The following is an 18,062-nucleotide window of genomic DNA, read 5'->3' as shown; positions in this document are numbered from 1 at the left end:
AAAGCCTCTCTTCTTGGAAACAAAAACATGTATCCTTAGACACGTAATGACGTTAAGATACGGTATGAGCATTCCTCTTGCATTTCATTGGCGCCAATGGTAATTGCAATTTACAGCTCAATACAGGATTACTTGTAAATTTATGGATAACCCTGCTCTTTATACTGGTGACAAAAGCAAACAGGACTGTATACTGTGGAGGCTAGGCCTCTTTAACAAAACATGTATTAGACCACTGCAAGGCTGGGCAAATTACCACAGGATCGCTAACCATGATTAATTGTGTGTACCTTGAGATACTGGAGCATACAGTCCTGTTCTAATCTGTAATGAATGAAGATTTATTGGAGAAACAAAAGCACTTTTAGGCCAACCTTCCTTATTACTTGGATCACAGATCTGCCTGGTCATATTTTTTTCAAAGTGAATTTTTTTTTGCTACTGCATACTTCATAGACCGTTCTTTTGGCAGTGTCATGACCTATTGCAAGAGACCTAACTGTATCAAGGTTGGAGTGAGATGAGTTTGATGCGACTTTTAGCAATATTCACTGCAGAGGGAACACATTAACCCAAGGCCACCCCCACCAACCCTGTCCTAAAGGTATTGTATATTTCGAATAGTAATACTCAATATTCACTGCAGAGGGAACGCATTAACCACGAGGCCACCCCCACCAACCCTGTCCTAAAGGTATTGTATATATCGAATAGTAATACTCAATAGTCACTGCAGAGGGAACGCATTAACCACGAGGCCACCCCCACCAACCCTGTCCTAAAGGTATTGTATATATCGAATAGTAATACTCAATAGTCACCGCAGAGGGAACGCATTAACCACGAGGCCACCCCCACCAACCCTGTCCTAAAGGTATTGTATATATCGAATAGTAATACTCAATATTCACTGCAGAGGGAACGCATTAACCACGAGGCCATCCCCACCAACCCTGTCCTAAAGGTAGTATATATATCGAATAGTAATACTCAATATTCACTGCAGAGGGAACGCATTAACCATGAGGCCACCCCCACCAACGCTGTCATAAAGGTATTATATATATCGAATAGTAATACTCAAAAAGGGTTGGTACAGATTTGTCCTTAACAAACGCAAGACTTTTTCAATGTACCTTTAGTCAATTCAAGGCAAATAAATAACACAAACAAGAAGATGGCTTCAAGCAGGCAACTTCAAAAGCAGATTCCCCATCTTTGCTAAGATGCAAGTTCTGTGGCCAACACTGCCTAGTGCTTTATGCCTGTCCCTTGTATACTTTGCACACCAATGTAAATTAAATATTGTCTTGCCCATTAAGAGAAACATTATACTTCGTAAACACCACTTCAGCTCGCCGCTGACACATGCAAACTTTCAGTGCCGTAATAGGGTAAGAAGCTCATCCAGGATTGCAATCGCACTCATTCAGTAGAACACTCGTAATTCAAGCGTCATCTTACAAATGAGGCATGCAAAATCAGCTACAAAGTTTAAATTACTCGTTATCACGCAGCATTTTTATTGCATGCGATTGTGGACATTCCCATGCATGTTTGTATTTCATACATAAATAGTAAAAAAATTGATGTGTAGGTGCAATGCAAGATATTTTCAAGTCCTGTATATTTTCAAGGTTTCTTCAAGGCAAATGCTGATTTAAGGCCTATGTAAGACAAATAAAAAGCTCAAGGCCTTGTCAAGCCAGGAGCCCCCTCTCAATAGCTGAGAACACTAATATTACAGCCATACCATGGAATGACATACGAAGAATGGGCTCCACACAATGCACCCATGTTGGGAATCAAATCTGGGTCTTCAGCACAAACCACTTGCCTACTCCCTCACCAATGTCCATTGCTTACAAAGGAGGCTAGGTGAAATGGGGTTAAACTTTGATTCCAAGATTACTGCTGCACTTATATAGTGATGTGCCGGCAGACAGGGTAACAAAAAGTACCATCTTTTAACGTCCTTTGGTACGACACAGCCAGGGATCGAACCTTGGGCCTTCTGCTCTCTGGGCGGACGCTCAATCACTAGACCAAGGAGGTCTGCTTAAAAAGGAACAGGACAAGAAGTCTGCACAGTTCAATATTCATCACTGATCTGATACCTCTAACGTCCTTTCTTATTATTTGTCTTCCAGAGTCCTCCCTTTGAACAAGGTCATGTTAATAGTAAAAAAAACCATCCTGGCCTCACAGGGTAATAATCCAAATGTATCCGGAAGCAGGTGTTGTCCGGGAACAATGATGAAATAATGGTCCTCAAGGAGATAATTGGCGAGGATTATTACTGTTTCTGTTTGTCAGCCGCTTCATTCATTAAACATACGTCACCAATAACATGAAGCAGCCTGATAATGGAAATGACAATGCTTTTTCTGAAGATGATTCCCAGCCTATCAAAGATCTCAAGAACAGCTGCAGCTTTCTTGCTTTGAATGATGGTCAACTTTGGAGATGTTTGTTTGTGTCTCGGAGTCTTGAAGCTGGGTTGTGGGCAGTGATAACATGGTGAGTAAGTTGGGTTTAACGCTGCTTTGAACAGATTCCTGTTAGGGCTGGGATGAGTCCAAATTTACTACGCAGGTCCCCACCCTGCTATTACCCACCCAAACCGACCCGGGTACCCGCTTTAGGTCTCAAGAGATAGTTACAAATGTCCGATTGGGAATAGTTTGACCATAGCCCTGGCAAAATGTATTTAGATACATGTATAAAACGATCTGGTCATGCAGAAACTGAAGTTGACTGAAGTTTCATCTTTTTGCAAACATATGAAGTCAGAAGGAATGCAAACATTAGTCACATATAGTGTAGCCATAGGTCTCAAGATTTATTTGGTCATAAAACAATATATCATATGACTAACCACAGGTCCTACTTAGTACCGACCTGACCCGAGTCCCAGCCCTAATTCCTGTTACCGTATTCGAAGTCATAAGCGCCCCGCTCAAATAAGCACCCACAGCAATATTTGCTAATATATTGGCTAGTGAACAATTATTAAATTTCCGGACTTTCAACTGTTTTTTTCCCAGCCAAAATAATATTCTAATAAGAGACTCCTATTTCTAATTTTGAGAGCGCCCTGGGTTCTTATTACGTCGAATACGGTATATCACTGCGAGTCAGCTGGATGGGGAAGGAAAGCTTGAAGTGATGCACAGTGATAATAGGGAATGAATTTAACCAATTTAATGAAACTTCAGCATTGAAAGACCAAGAATTGTAACTTGGTCAAACCTGGGATTCAAACCAACAAGAAACTGATCCAAGCATCTAAGGGACACAACTCTGTACTGCAAGTTGTGGTGAGTCAGACCTCAGGACCAACTGTACATGTTCGTGTGTGAACAACTGGATATTGTGTCAAATATGTCTCGCATTACCAAAACAGGAAGTGCTGACAGATGCAAAAGAAGAAGACCACGGAACTGAGATCCCTACCCGGAGTCATTTAGGTAATAAGACTGAACATATGCATGATCATCAGGAACCCATGTTAGACCAAAGAAACTAATCTTGCACAGGCAGGCCATGTTAACTAAAGTCATGCCCCACGTAGAAGATTTATCTTTTCCATCTTACCACACAACTCTGCATCCCAATTAGTATTCTCCTTAAAATCAAGAAATCCCAGAGCCATCCAATTAAACTTCATTCAACTCTTATTTTGGCCTACTAGATTCTCTTATCCTGCACTTTAGCGACCATGGACAATTGAAAAAAAACCTCTTTTATTTGAAGAACTGAAAAACACTTTATTTGATTAAACTGAGCCCCTCAGGGATGAACATTAAGCTTACGACTATCAGGCCCCATGCTGCAACATATGATGCATAACAACAAAAAGCCCCAATTCCTGGCTATTCCTGGGAAGTCTGGGTTGCTGATGAGTCACAGCACAAGGTGGCTGTTGGACAGGAGGGTCTAGGAAGTCCCCACACTGAGTCACTACCCTGACAATACACAACCACTAGACATAGGGGCAACATTAGATGGTTGCAACCACGATTGGAACAATTTCTTTTAATGTCAAGACAAGTCAGGGACAAAGACAAGGTCTGAAGGGAATTCCTAGTTCCCCATATCTAAAACAGCATCACCAGTAAAACTATTGAACTAGAAGGTGAAATATTGATCGCGAGGAATGGCTAAGTGTTGCTATGGAAACGATTCTGACGTTTATTCACTGCATGCACCAGGTTCCTCCTTCGTCTCCCAATCTGCTCTTACTGGAAGCAATAAGACACTGCAGTTTGCACCACAATCCACTTTTTAATCAAGGGCAAAGGTTTGTGTGCTTCAGTGTTGAAAGGCTGATACTACTGGAACAGAGTTTCCAAGGTACTTGAGAATTCATTAGTAATTTTGTCTAGGTGGTAAGGAAGTCTATGATGTGAGCTCCGATCAATGGCGTCAGGCCTTTATGTTCCAAAGCAATTCCCCTCCCAACAAAGTGGATCAAGCCACAGAAAGTCATGGCTTTAAGACTCCTCCAGAAACACAAATAATCTTATCTGCACCATCAGACCAGATTCAATTAGAATATCAAAGATTAGCACCAACTTCACAATATCACTTTTCTGAGTTAATTGCAAACCCTTTAGTTTTGATGAAACAAAATAAAACAAAATCAGATTTTTGTTTGTTGTTTAACGCCGCACTCAGCAATGACGGCGGTCTGTAAATAAATGAGTCTGGACCAGACAATCCAGTGATTGACATCATGAGCATCAATCTACGCAGTTGGGATACGATGACATGCATCAACCAAGTCAGTGAGGCTGACCACCCGATCCCATCAGTTGCCTCTTACGACAAGCATATTTTCCATTTACGGCAAGCATGGGTTGCTGAAGACCTATTCTAACAAGTTCCCACAATCTTCTAAAAGCTCCGGTCTGATTGAGTGACTAGGTAAAATATGGTAGTTCACACATATTCAGGTCTGGATTAGAGTGAGTGAGTGAGTCTTGCTGTTGTCAATATCCCCACAATATCAGTGGAGGGACACAGAAAACAGACTTCACGCCTTGAGACTTAACCTGGCCTTCAGCGTGACAAGCACCTGCCTTAACCACATGGCCACTCCACCACCTGCGTTTGGATTGGAGAAAGATCAGTAGATGTTGACAGCAATGATCCACGTTTCTTGGGTACAACGACACACAAACAACCATGTCAAAGACTGCAACCACCAGATACCCTTTGAGGCAGCTCTTTAGACGATCCTTTGTCTATCTCCACATGTTAAGGCCATCCTCCTTACTCACTGACCATTCCTTTGTTTTATCGCCTTAATTACAAATGCCAGGAAGGGTAACATCTAATTCCCATCCTTAATTTTTTTTTGTGATGCGGCTGGGGATGAAAGCACAAACCTTCCATTCTCTGGGTAGACGCTCTATCCACTAGACAACTAAGGTGGTCCATGGAAATATTAAGGTTAGGCAATCAAAATGACAAGTAGATATGATTCTGTATTCTACATGAAGGAGTGAATGAGTGAATGTTGTTGAGTCAGCAATATTCCAGCTATATCATGGCAACCTGTAAACAATAAAGTCTGGACCAGACAAACCAGTGACTGAAAGCGTAAGCAATGGTCATTGGGTTATGATGACATGTAATCAGATAGGTTTCCGAGCTTCACTACCTGATGCCTGTTTAAGTGAGCCTTTACAAGGTAATAAGGTTTGTTTGTTATTGTTTAACGCCTCACTCAGCAGTATTCCAGGTATATGGCGGCAGTCTGTAAATAATCGAGTCTGGACCAGACAATCCAGTGAGTGACATTATCAGCATTGATCCACGCACTTGGGATACAATGACATGCATCAACCAAGTCTGCGAGCCTGACCACCCTGTCCCATTACAACAAGCATAGTCGCCTTCTATGGCAAGCATGGGCTGAAGACCTATTCTACCTGGTAATAAGGTCCCTTGGGACCTATTCTGACCGTCCCATAGGTCGTAAACAAAGACAAGGTCCCAATTATGTTGTTTGCACAACCAAAAAGTCATTATTTCTCAATTTGGGACATTTTGTTACAAAATTTATTTTACAAAAGCATCTTAAGTAAATATATTAATATTAATAAAACAGTTCCACCTTGATTTACATGATGATTTTTGAAAATAAGTTTCTCTCTGATTTTCACTCTGCACAGAGTAATGATAATGAGTCATCAAACAAATGATCTCCAAACATAGGTATTTTAATAGATAGCAAAAATAATCTGCCTCTACAGCCAGGGACCAGTCTGTATTGGAAGGCATTAATAGAGTGCAAGACACACTCAGGTGCTGTGCCAGGCTTAGAGAATTCAGAGTACGTACGACCTTGAAACATAAGGCCCAGAAGCATGTATCTATGAGTGTGGGCGTGTTCACCATTATACATTTATTGTAAAGGGTAAAAAATCAATAAAAACATACATGTGAAAGTAAACTACTTCATCAGGAAAAACAAGAAATATAGGCTGTAGAAAATATGTATCACTCATTTCTTCCTGTCTGATCTTGCACACACACATCAATACAGTTTCCTTTAGAAAGTGTTTGTTCACCATTTCCAACCTTTCACAGTATCTTTGACACAGAAAGTATTACAGCTTCTTAAAAGTTAATAACATGTCTGATGCTCTGCAGAAGCATGGCCAATGGAGCTGGAGCAGAGAGACTGAAAGATTTTGACTGGAGACCCTCTCAGAGGATAAATCATTAGGAAAACAGTATCGGATTCTGCATAAACAAAGTGACAATGTCAAGCGGACAAGCCTATCAAACTGCCAAAGAGCAAGTCTTCAAGACAGTCTTGACTCCTCATAGGTTTCAGCACCCTTATTTTGCTGTAGACAATAAACTTATTCTTGGACATTTCAGTTGCAAGTCAACTAATTAGATGGTCTCATACCAAACACCGACAAGAGGCCCTACAAAAGTCACAAGGCTGTTCATGGCTGACGAGCATACAGCTGAAACATTTGGTGAGTATTGATCGCAGGTTGCGTTGAACGACAAGCGAGGCAGTCTCCGGGAGGCCCGATGATGTTGTCGGGAGCCGAGGAAGAACAGACTCGTCTTCCTATTACCATTTGCACTGAGGTAATGGATCTCATGCCATATGCACCTGTCTCAAGACTCCGGTCCAATGTCGTTGCATCAAACTTCTTCAGCTCGCCTTAACACGGACAGCTTAAAAAGGCGGAATCCGGATTTCTCTGATTATTTGGCCATGATCATTTGGATTCAAGTGTTATTGGGCCATGCAAGAAAATGAGAAATTTGGACTACTTTCTGACATGATTAATGATTTAACCTAAATTCTTTGACATTCCCAAGATTCTGGAACAACAATTCAATTATTATTCTCATACACTTTATGAATATTCAAGAAAGCTTTAAAACTGAAAAAAATGATGAGTGAGTGAAAGTGGGATTTGATGGAGAATCAGCCATTTTATAGAATTCAGCCTACACCCACCTGAACAGTATTCAGCCCACACAAACCTTAACAGTATTCAGCCTACACAAACCTCAACAGTATTCAGCCTCCAAGCACTCCTATCAATGACTGTAGCATGAACAGTTGCAAGATATCCTTTCACAAATATTGACCTAAACAATGCTTGGCCTACAGGTATATTTATCACCAACCAAGACCTAAACATATAGACATCTCTACAACCAACCATGACCTAAACATATAGACATCTCTACAACCAACCATGACCTAAACACATAGACATCTCTACAACCAACCATGACCTAAACATATAGACATCTCTACAACCAACCAAACATGACCTAAACATATAGACATCTCTACAACCAACCATGACCTAAACATACAGGAATCTCTATCACCAACCATGACCTAAACATACAGGAATCTCTATCACCAACCATGACCTAAACATATAGACATCTCTACAACCAACCAACCATGACCTTAAGATACAGACATCTCTACAACCAACCATGACCTAAACATACAGGAATCTCTATCACCAACCATGACCTAAACATATAAACATCTCTACAACCAACCAACCATGACCTAAACATACAGGAATCTCTATCACCAACCATGACCTAAACATATAGACATCTCTACAACCAACCAACCATGACCTAAACATACAGGAATCTCTATCACCAACCATGACCTAAACATATAGACATCTCTACAACCAACCAACCATGACCTAAACATACAGGAATCTCTACAACCAACCATGACCTAAACATACAGGAATCTCTATCACCAACCATGACCTAAACATATAGACATCTCTACAACCAACCAACCATGACCTAAACATACAGGAATCTCTATCACCAACCATGACCTAAACATACAGGAATCTCTATCACCAACCATGACCTAAACATATAGACATCTCTACAACCAACCATGACCTAAACATATAGACATCTCTACAACCAACCATGACCTAAACATATAGACATCTCTACAACCAACCATGACCTAAACATACAGGAATCTCTATCACCAACCATGACCTAAACATACAGGAATCTCTATCACCAACCATGACCTAAACATATTGGCATCACTACAACCAACCAACCATGACCTAAACATACAGAAATCTCTATCACCAACCATGACCTAAACATATAGACATCTCTACAACCAACCAACCATGACCTAAACATACAGGAATCTCTATCACCAACCATGACCTAAACATATAGACATCTCTACAACCAACCAACCATGACCTACACATATAGACATCTCCACAACCAACCAACCATGACCTAAACATACAGGAATCTCTATCACCAACCATGACCTAAACATACAGGAATCTCTATCACCAACCATGACCTAAACATACAGGAATCTCTATCACCAACCATGACCTAAACATATAGACATCTCTACAACCAACCAACCATGACCTAAACATATAGACATCTCCACAACCAACCAACCATGACCTAAACATACAGGAATCTCTATCACCAACCATGACCTAAACATATCGACATCTCTATCACCAACCATGACCTAAACATACAGGAATCTCTATCACCAACCATGACCTAAAGATACAGACATCTCTACAACCAACCATGACCTAAACATATAGACATCTCTACAACCAACCAACCATGACCTAAACATACAGGAATCTCTATCACCAACCATGACCTAAACATACAGGAATCTCTATCACCAACCATGACCTAAACATACAGGAATCTCTATCACCAACCATGACCTAAACATATAGACATCTCTACAACCAACCAACCATGACCTAAACATATAGACATCTCCACAACCAACCAACCATGACCTAAACATACAGGAATCTCTATCACCAACCATGACCTAAACATATCGACATCTCTATCACCAACCATGACCTAAACATACAGGAATCTCTATCACCAACCATGACCTAAACATATCGACATCTCTATCACCAACCATGACCTAAACATACAGGAATCTCTATCACCAACCATGACCTAAAGATACAGACATCTCTACAACCAATCATGACCTAAACATACAGGAATCTCTATCACCAACCATGACCTAAACATATCGACATCTCTATCACCAACCATGACCTAAACATACAGGAATCTCTATCACCAACCATGACCTAAAGATACAGACATCTCTACAACCAACCATGACCTAAAGATATTGGCATCACTACAACCATGACCTAAAGATACAGGCATCTCTACAACCAACTATGAACTAAACATACAGGCATCTCTACAACCAATCATGAACTAAACATACAGGCATCTCTACAACCAATCATGACCTAAACATACAGGAATCTCTATCACCAACCATGACCTAAACATACAGGAATCTCTATCACCAACCAACCATGACCTAAACATACAGGAATCTCTATCACCAACCATGACCTAAACATACAGGAATCTCTATCACCAACCATGACCTAAACATATAGACATCTCTACAACCAACCATGACCTAAAGATACAGACATCTCTACAACCAATCATGACTTAGCAGCATTCTGTTTCCAATCACATACCATGACATAAAACAATATATCAATACCCTACCAGCATTCCTATCATCAACCATGACCTAAACTGTATTTCTACAGCCAAACAAACATTCTAACATCTACCAAGACTGCTTCAAATATCAATTTCCAGGGAGTTGGCTGGTGACGAGCCTCTCAGACATTGCAGGCAGGAGAACACTCCTCCACAGATCTCCATTTGCTAATATCCCGAAGATTGACATATTACAGTTCCCCAAATTGGATTTGTTCCCATGATAAAGAGATGTGCAGACAGCAGGTCACATGACGTCCTTCATGCCACCATCCCTCCACTGGCATCTCCATTTAGTCTCCTCTCGGACACAAATGTATTTGTCCCTAATTCCTTGTTAGGCATTGAGCCACTTCAATAGAAAGCTCTGCCGCTCTGAGTCAAATGCTGAGAACATTCACTTCTTTCAGAATTGTTTTTCAAATTAAGTATTTAGCTATTTCATTAAGTGAGTGAGTAAGTATGGTTTTATGCCACTGTTAGCAAAAGTCCAGCAATATCACAGGGGACACCAGAAATGGGCTTCACACATTGTACCCATTGTTGGGAATAGAACAGGGGCCTTCAATATGACAAGCTAATGCTTGTACCACTAGGCTACCCCACCATCCTATTTTATTAACATTCTCCTAAGTTTGTTACACTGTAAATATAGATAGCACTGATTCCAAGAGTGAGTGAGGGTGTTGGGTTTAATACTGTTTTGAACAGTATAAGAAAAATGTTCTCAAGATGCTAAGAAAAGGCTGTATGTGCATTACATAATTCTTCAATAAAAACTATGGTTGGCCCAGACGTCTAGGCGCCTTGATTCGCTGTGCAGAGTTGCGTCCCTTGGGCTCGCCAGAAACCTATGATTCTGGTTCGCCCTGATAATGTTTCTAGATTTGTCAGCACCATGCCCGAGCTCCTTGGTTTCACCGAAGTGGTAAACATCTGAGGCCTGAAACCTCGGGCTTTCCTCCCACATTAAGCTGACACGCCGTGATATAACTGGAATACTGTTAAAAGCGGCGTTAAACCAAACTTACTCACTCATTGAAAACTAAAGAGCTAGATTTAACTTTGTAGTCATCAACATATCAGGTGTTTTACAACAGCATTCAGGCCAAATGTGACATGGAACAGCCACACAGCATGCACAGAATACTGCACATTACTGCAACTGGGTCACAGCTGAGAGCCGTATTTCCCAGGTGGTTGGATATCCATGATATAGCCATTACAAAGAGGAAGTGGTAGTGTTGGTTTGGGCTGTGCATTTTGTTTGTTTCTGGATTATGTTTGTTTCTGGACTTCATGATGCCAAGTAGAGAGCTCCATCTGGTGTCAAGGAAGAATGTACAAACAAGTGGCATCAATGATTAGTTCCCCTTTTATTCGTGCAAAAGGGGCAGTGGGGTAGCCCAGTGGTTAAAGCATTTGCTTGTCAAGCCAGTGGACAGGGTTCAATTCCCCAGATGGCTGCAAGGTGTGAAGCTGCCGCATAGCTCTCACACACATTCTGAAAAAGTCTTGGAATACTTTGAAATTATTCTGCCAAATTCCTTGAACCGATCTTCAATCAGGAGAAATTGAATCAAGAACATCATAATGCATGTCCCATTGTAACAAAGAACGAGTGAGTGAGTGAGTGAGTGAGTGAGTGAGTGAGTGAGTGAGTGAGTGAGTGAGTGAGTGAGTGAGTGAGTGAGTGAGTGAGTGAGTGAGATCGGCGATGCCACTTTCAGCAGTATTCCAGCAATATGGTGTGGGACACCAGAAAAGGAATAAAGCATTAAACCAGTGCTGCATGGGAACATGGCATGGTTAGTATGTCAAACATTTGTGATGGTAACAGCTGCATAATGCTTCTTGCGAAACTACTTGGCATGGCAAATCGTCCAAAAGATTCAAATATAACATTTTATTAATGAAGCTGTTAAAATGGAGATGAACAGTCATGGCTACCAACTTCAATTAGTCTCCTGATTCCAAATGTAACAATCCCATCCACGTTTTATTGACAACAGCCATCCAATCAAAGGAAGGATTACATCACGTTTGGCTGATGATGTCATAAAGGATGACAGTCAATGCTGTGAAGCCCTGTTATCAGTCAGACCCAGATCAGTGGCAGATAGACGGTCCTGTAATCACATGGTCTCAGACTGACGGTCATTAACCAACATCGTCACTTGGTCACCGACTGCTGGTCACATGACCTTCCAGCGAGATCGCCAGAATTCTTTGAGATTATCGGCTGTACATTGAAACTTTCTTCATCCCCATGGTACTGTTCCCTGATTGTCTGGACTAACAAAATCATGGAGACAGGATTGACTTACAGCTTTCAAGTTCTTGTTCTCTCAAATGAAATCCACAAGTCAATCCTGTCTTCACTGACAGTACAGCTTCTTAATGCCACACAATTATGGTCATGGAGAATTCTGCTTTTGTATTTATGAAAACATTCCAAACAGAAGTCGACTGGAAGGATGCGAGTCAAGATTAATTTAAGAATTAAGATATGACTGACTGCAACTGTATTGTTTTGAGGTAAAATGCGGTTTAATGTCACATTCCAAGATTTTTGCACTTAATACATTACGATGTTCATGCATGTTTGTGTGTGCCAGTTGCATAATGCTAGCCCACCGAGAAACTATGCGCAGTTACCATGGATACCACGCTCAGACACAGTATACTGACTGAGCCGACCAGGCCTTGTTTTAGCCACTGCTAAGCACCAGGCAGGGTAACAACAAGTACCATATTTTAACACCTACTGAGGATCTGGAAGACCTGTAATATCTCATGATCTCTACAGGACAATCCCTTCTGATTTTTTTACTACATTCCCACACACATTAAACACATAAAATAATACTACAAATACCCAGTTTATAAGTTTTGAGTGAGAGAGTGAGTGAGTGATGTTTTACCCCACTTGTGGCAATATTCCAGCAAGAGAGTGAGTATAGTTTTAAGCCGCTTTTAGTAATATTCCAGCAATACTCAGCCAGGGACACCAGAAATGTAAGTAGAACAGAAATAAACTAAATCTTAATACATGTGACAAGCACATAGAAACTTGAAACCCAAAAAACTGTCTAACTTGTCCACATGAAAGCTGAAACACTCCTTCATTGATTATGCATTAAAAAAGAGTTCTTTTAAAAAACTGTTGGTAGAGAGGTAATCAGTGTAATCAGTGTCCCTTTATGTTCTTGTTTCCTCAGCCAGCATCCCCAAACTTTCAAACCCAAATTGTCATCCACATATTTAACTGACAAGTTTTCCAGTGTAACATCTTGAAAACATCTTTGGGCAATTATATTTCGAAATAAATTTGGTCAATTTCAATTTGATGCTAGTAGCTCCTATAGCAGGTTGAGCACTATAGTCTGGAGACTGGAATAAATTGCCAGAGAGAAGAAATTGATGCACACTGATACCAAGTCCAATGCACTCTGGACCTGCGTCTTTTCAATCTCTGTCCGCACGACAGATACTCAATCCATTTTAATTTAATGACCACGTAGGGAGAGGTTTTGCAGCCTGGATGCTTTACACAGAAACTGTGGACATTCACATAGCTCTTCTTTGAACAGATATTCATACATGTGACCACTGTAACTTCAAGGTTACAATTATTATAGGGCTAAGATCCTTGACCCCACAATCCAGTCCCGTGGAGCTGATTTTCCTACAGTGCAGTGATACAGAGCCTTAGATGTGATATTGGATATTAACTCCCTTTATAACACTTAGTATCAGACCCTATAGCGATGTGATATCATATGGGATTACGACTGACTTAGTTCTATTATCCAACGTCCAATAGAGAAGTTATATGGGATTATGACTGCCTTCGTGCTCATGTCAGAGGCCCTATAGTCAAATGACGATGGGGTTATGACTGCTCTAGTGCTAATATCAGAGATCCCTTTAATTAAATGATAGGTGACCGTGATTGCTTTGGCATAACATTTAGAATCTTATAATACAATGATATGGAATTGTGACTGCCTTAACGCTAATATGGAAGACCATTACAACTGATTGGGGACTCAGGTCTTCTTAAAATACATCAGGTTGTAGGGACAAAGTGAACCAGCATATGAAAGGACGTGTTTTTTCAGAAACACTGCCTTCGGCATTATTCCATCTATATAACGGCTGCCTGTAAATAAATCTGGATCAGACAATCCAGTGACTGATATTATGAGAAATGATCCACGCTGTCGAATACGTCAACATGTCAACAACCAAGATGCCAAGCCTGAACACCTGATCCATGTAGTGGTCTCTTACAGCCAGCATAGGTTGCTGGGGTCCTAATCTAACCCGGTACCCCTAATGGGTTGATGAAGAGTGAGTGAGTGAGTGAGTGAGTTGGGTTTAACGCCGCTTTTAACAGTATTCCAGTTATATCACGGCATGTCAGCTTAATGTGGGAGGAAAGTCCGAAGTGATGCAGGTCTCAGACGTTTACCACTTCGGTGAAACCCACGAGCATGGGTATGGTGCTGACAAACCTAGAAACATAATCGGGGTGAACCGGAATTCGAACCCACAATCATAGGTTTCTGGCGTGTCCAGGGGACGCAACTCTGCACAGCCAATCGCGGCCCCTTAGACGACTGGGCCACATGTGCCCCGGGGTTGATGAAGATGTAAGTATATGTTGTCTTAATCTGTTCAGCAGCACCATGCTAGTCACCATTCCATGTGCTCTGGAGCCTGAAGCAGACAAACCAGTGGCCAACAGCCCTCAAAAACTGATTCATCCATCGAAACAATTCAAGTTTGATCACCTCTCACTGCTTGGGCTATCCAGGACTAATTCTACATATAAACATAGCAGGGGTTTTGGGAGACCAAGATTTAACAACACAGACGTTTCTCATATTCAATTTGTTTCCAATTTCAGAGCGACAACTATTCATGAACCATGATCTTGCTGATGAATCTGCTGGACTTGAGTGAATTTTGAATGTGTGATTTGAGCGAGCAAGATGAATATGCACTTTACAGCAGTCATCATAGCAGCCATTTTGTTAACTTGTAATAAATTGAGACTGGACCAGACAAAACTATCAAGATAGTTGACACATTGTTAGACATTGTAGCCACCATCTCCATCCATTGTAACCACAGAATCCCCATCATATAACTACCAGATCTCAAGTGTAAATATTCATCAGATATCCATCGTAACCACAGAAATCCCATCGTAAGTAACATCGTTTATGAAACAAGTACTGATGACCTCATGGACATGCCACCGTCAAGTTAAGTACAAGAATGATGAAAACGGTGGACTTATCAAATCAACTTCTTGCAGCTTCAATGTGGTACAGGGGCTTGTACCTTTATCGAGCTTATATCTCATGATAAGGTTGAACGAAGCTTTCAAACAAAGGTGAAATCCGAAAACGTAAAAAAGTCAACCTTGTCCTTCACAGACAGGTTTCACCTCTTGAAAGACTTGAATGCACTGATATGAACTGACTGATAACTTTGAACAAACCTTGCTGATGTGACAATGTAAAGTACCGTATTCCACGTAATAAGCGCCCGTGGCGAGATTTGCTAATATATTGGCTTGTGAACAATCCCAATTAGCACTCCTTCCGATCCCTTTTCGCACATAATACGCACCGCTTCCTTCCCCTATTCGTGTATAATATGCACTGTGTGATATATGCACCCTTTATTATTGGCAATTAAATTCTGGAAAAATATATCATGTCAGACTGTCAGCATAAACCACAAAATTTATCTTTAAACTCTGTTTTTTTCACCAAAATAATATTCTAATAAGAGCCCCCTTTGTCTAATTTTGAGAGCGCCCTGGGTACTTATTACGTCGAATACGGCACATCCATATGCATTACGTTTAAGCAGGCTATGTATATATCAGAGTTAATGGTCAGGAAATGACCTCATTCAGACAATCCATGTTTCCTCTACCAATCACACACAAATTACTAGAACACCAGCAATTGTTTCAACAACAGCTGGCATACAAACTGACTAAGTCAGGAGAACGTTAACGTGTACAGTAGTTCAACTGACAAAAGTTAGTGAAAGATGACACATTGGACAATAACACACACAACATACCGTCTACATCGCCGACTTTCATGTACACTCGGAGCGTGGCGTTCGCCCGAGCCTCGCCCTGTCCGTTGTTGGCAACACATGTAAATGTGGCGTCATCTCTCTTGGATTTGACAGGGTCTATCCTCAATACGGACAAATGTGGAACTTCTGTGATGAGGTAGCGGTTCCGACGAGGATTAATCCGCTTGTTGCCTTTCTCCCAGTGGAAGGAGGGAGCTGGATTGCCAGAGGCTTTGCAGAAGAAGCTCACCTTAGCCTCCTCTGCCACCAGCTGACTTTTGGGGGCCAGAGTTATTCTGGGGGGACCTGCAACAAAGATCAGAGACTCTGAGGGTCTTGTTCATGGTATTGGACACAAACGGAAAAGTTCACATTAAAACAAGCAGCAGAACTGAAATCAAAGAAAAGTAACATCACTTCAACTAATGAATTCTGATTTCGAATCTGATTTGGTTTCAAACGTCAAATAATCAAGACACAAAATTTATTGCTTTTGATGACCACAACAATCAGAATTCATTAAAAATTAGTAAAAACAAATTACTTTTGTGATTAAAAACTGAAATGTAGGTAAGAACTGAAAATTAACTTGCATAACAAAACACATGGAATAATAATTTTAGTTACAAAATTGTATCCCTGAGGCAAACATCGTTTCTTGCAGGTCTGACCAATCCATGAAAAGTCAACACATTGACCATTGAAACAATTTCATTATTTCGCTACACAGATTACTTTGGTAGAAATTCAGTACCAGCAGATCGTGGAATTTTGACACTTTTTTGAGCTGTACCATGAGGTAATGTATTAAAATATCATGAGAACTTACTATCAATTTTAATATCATGCCAAAGTTTAGCACAAGAACTTACTATCAAGGTTTATCTCATGCCAAAGTATGGCATCAAGAGCTTGCTATCAATGTTTATATCATGCTAAAGTGTAGCACCAAAAACTTACTATCAAGGTTTATATCATGCCAAAGTGTGGCATCAAGAGCTTACAATCAATGTTTATATCATGCCAAAGTATGGCACCAAGAACTTACTATCAATGTTTATATCATGCCAAAGTGTGGCATCAAGAACTTACTATCAATGTTTATATCATGCCAAGGTGTGGCATCAAGAACTTACTATCAGTGTTTATATCATGCCAAGGTGTGGCGTCAAGAACTTACTATCAATGTTTATATCATGCCAAAGTGTGGCATCAAGAGCTTACTATCAATGTTTATATCATGCTAAAGTGTGGTACAAAGAACTTACTGTCAAGGTTTATATCATGCCAAAGTGCAGCACCAAGAACTTACTATCAAGATTTATATCATGCCAAAGTGTGGCATCAAGAGCTTACTGTCAAGGTATATATCATGCCAAACATCTTAGCCATACATTTCAGAAAGAATTCTTGAGTTTCTGGTCATTTCTTCAAAACGTTTTTGCATGAGAGGCACAGTTTTGAACTCAGAAGGGTAAAATGTGAAGGATTACAAGACGGTGTAAATCAAGGTGTTGTTAAACATACATGGTGACAGAAAGGGTGACTGGCGTAGGCGGTTGATTTCTGTGTGTAATATGAGCAATGACAAAAAACTGTTTAGAACTCGAGGAAAGATGAAAGGGTCATGTTGATTTTGCAAAACCACACTAAGGATGTCATCAGTGACATCTGATTATGTGGGAGAGATAGATTTAGTCTTTGGAAAGGTTATGTTCTACGTGGGAGTTCTGGTTATGTTGGAACTCAATACAAACAGAAACCAATCACAATTACAAAATCTTCATAACATTTATCTTTCTAAGTGGGTCAAAAGAGGCATGATTTAAACAAATTCAAGAATTTGG

General features: G+C 40.5%; 1 protein-coding gene across 25 annotated transcripts in view; it reads right to left on the bottom strand.

The window, feature by feature from the left end:
* Nucleotides 1-18,062, bottom strand: part of LOC124142441 (tyrosine-protein phosphatase Lar-like) — a 483,544-nt gene that overhangs the window by 128,589 nt on the left and 336,893 nt on the right. For all 25 annotated transcript variants that reach the window (XM_046510959.2, XM_046510976.2, XM_046510967.2 and 22 more), the window contains one exon: nt 16,216-16,521. In XM_046510959.2, coding sequence (XP_046366915.1) covers nt 16,216-16,521 — 306 coding nt within the window. The remainder of the gene's footprint in view (nt 1-16,215; nt 16,522-18,062) is intronic.

Source organism: Haliotis rufescens, unplaced genomic scaffold (genome assembly GCF_023055435.1).
Source record: "Haliotis rufescens isolate VD_foot unplaced genomic scaffold, xgHalRufe1.0.p SCAF_2, whole genome shotgun sequence".
Taxonomy (NCBI): Eukaryota; Metazoa; Mollusca; class Gastropoda; order Lepetellida; family Haliotidae; genus Haliotis; species Haliotis rufescens.
The sequence above is the reverse complement of the archived record's forward strand: the minus strand, read 5'-3'. Positions and strand labels throughout refer to the sequence as shown.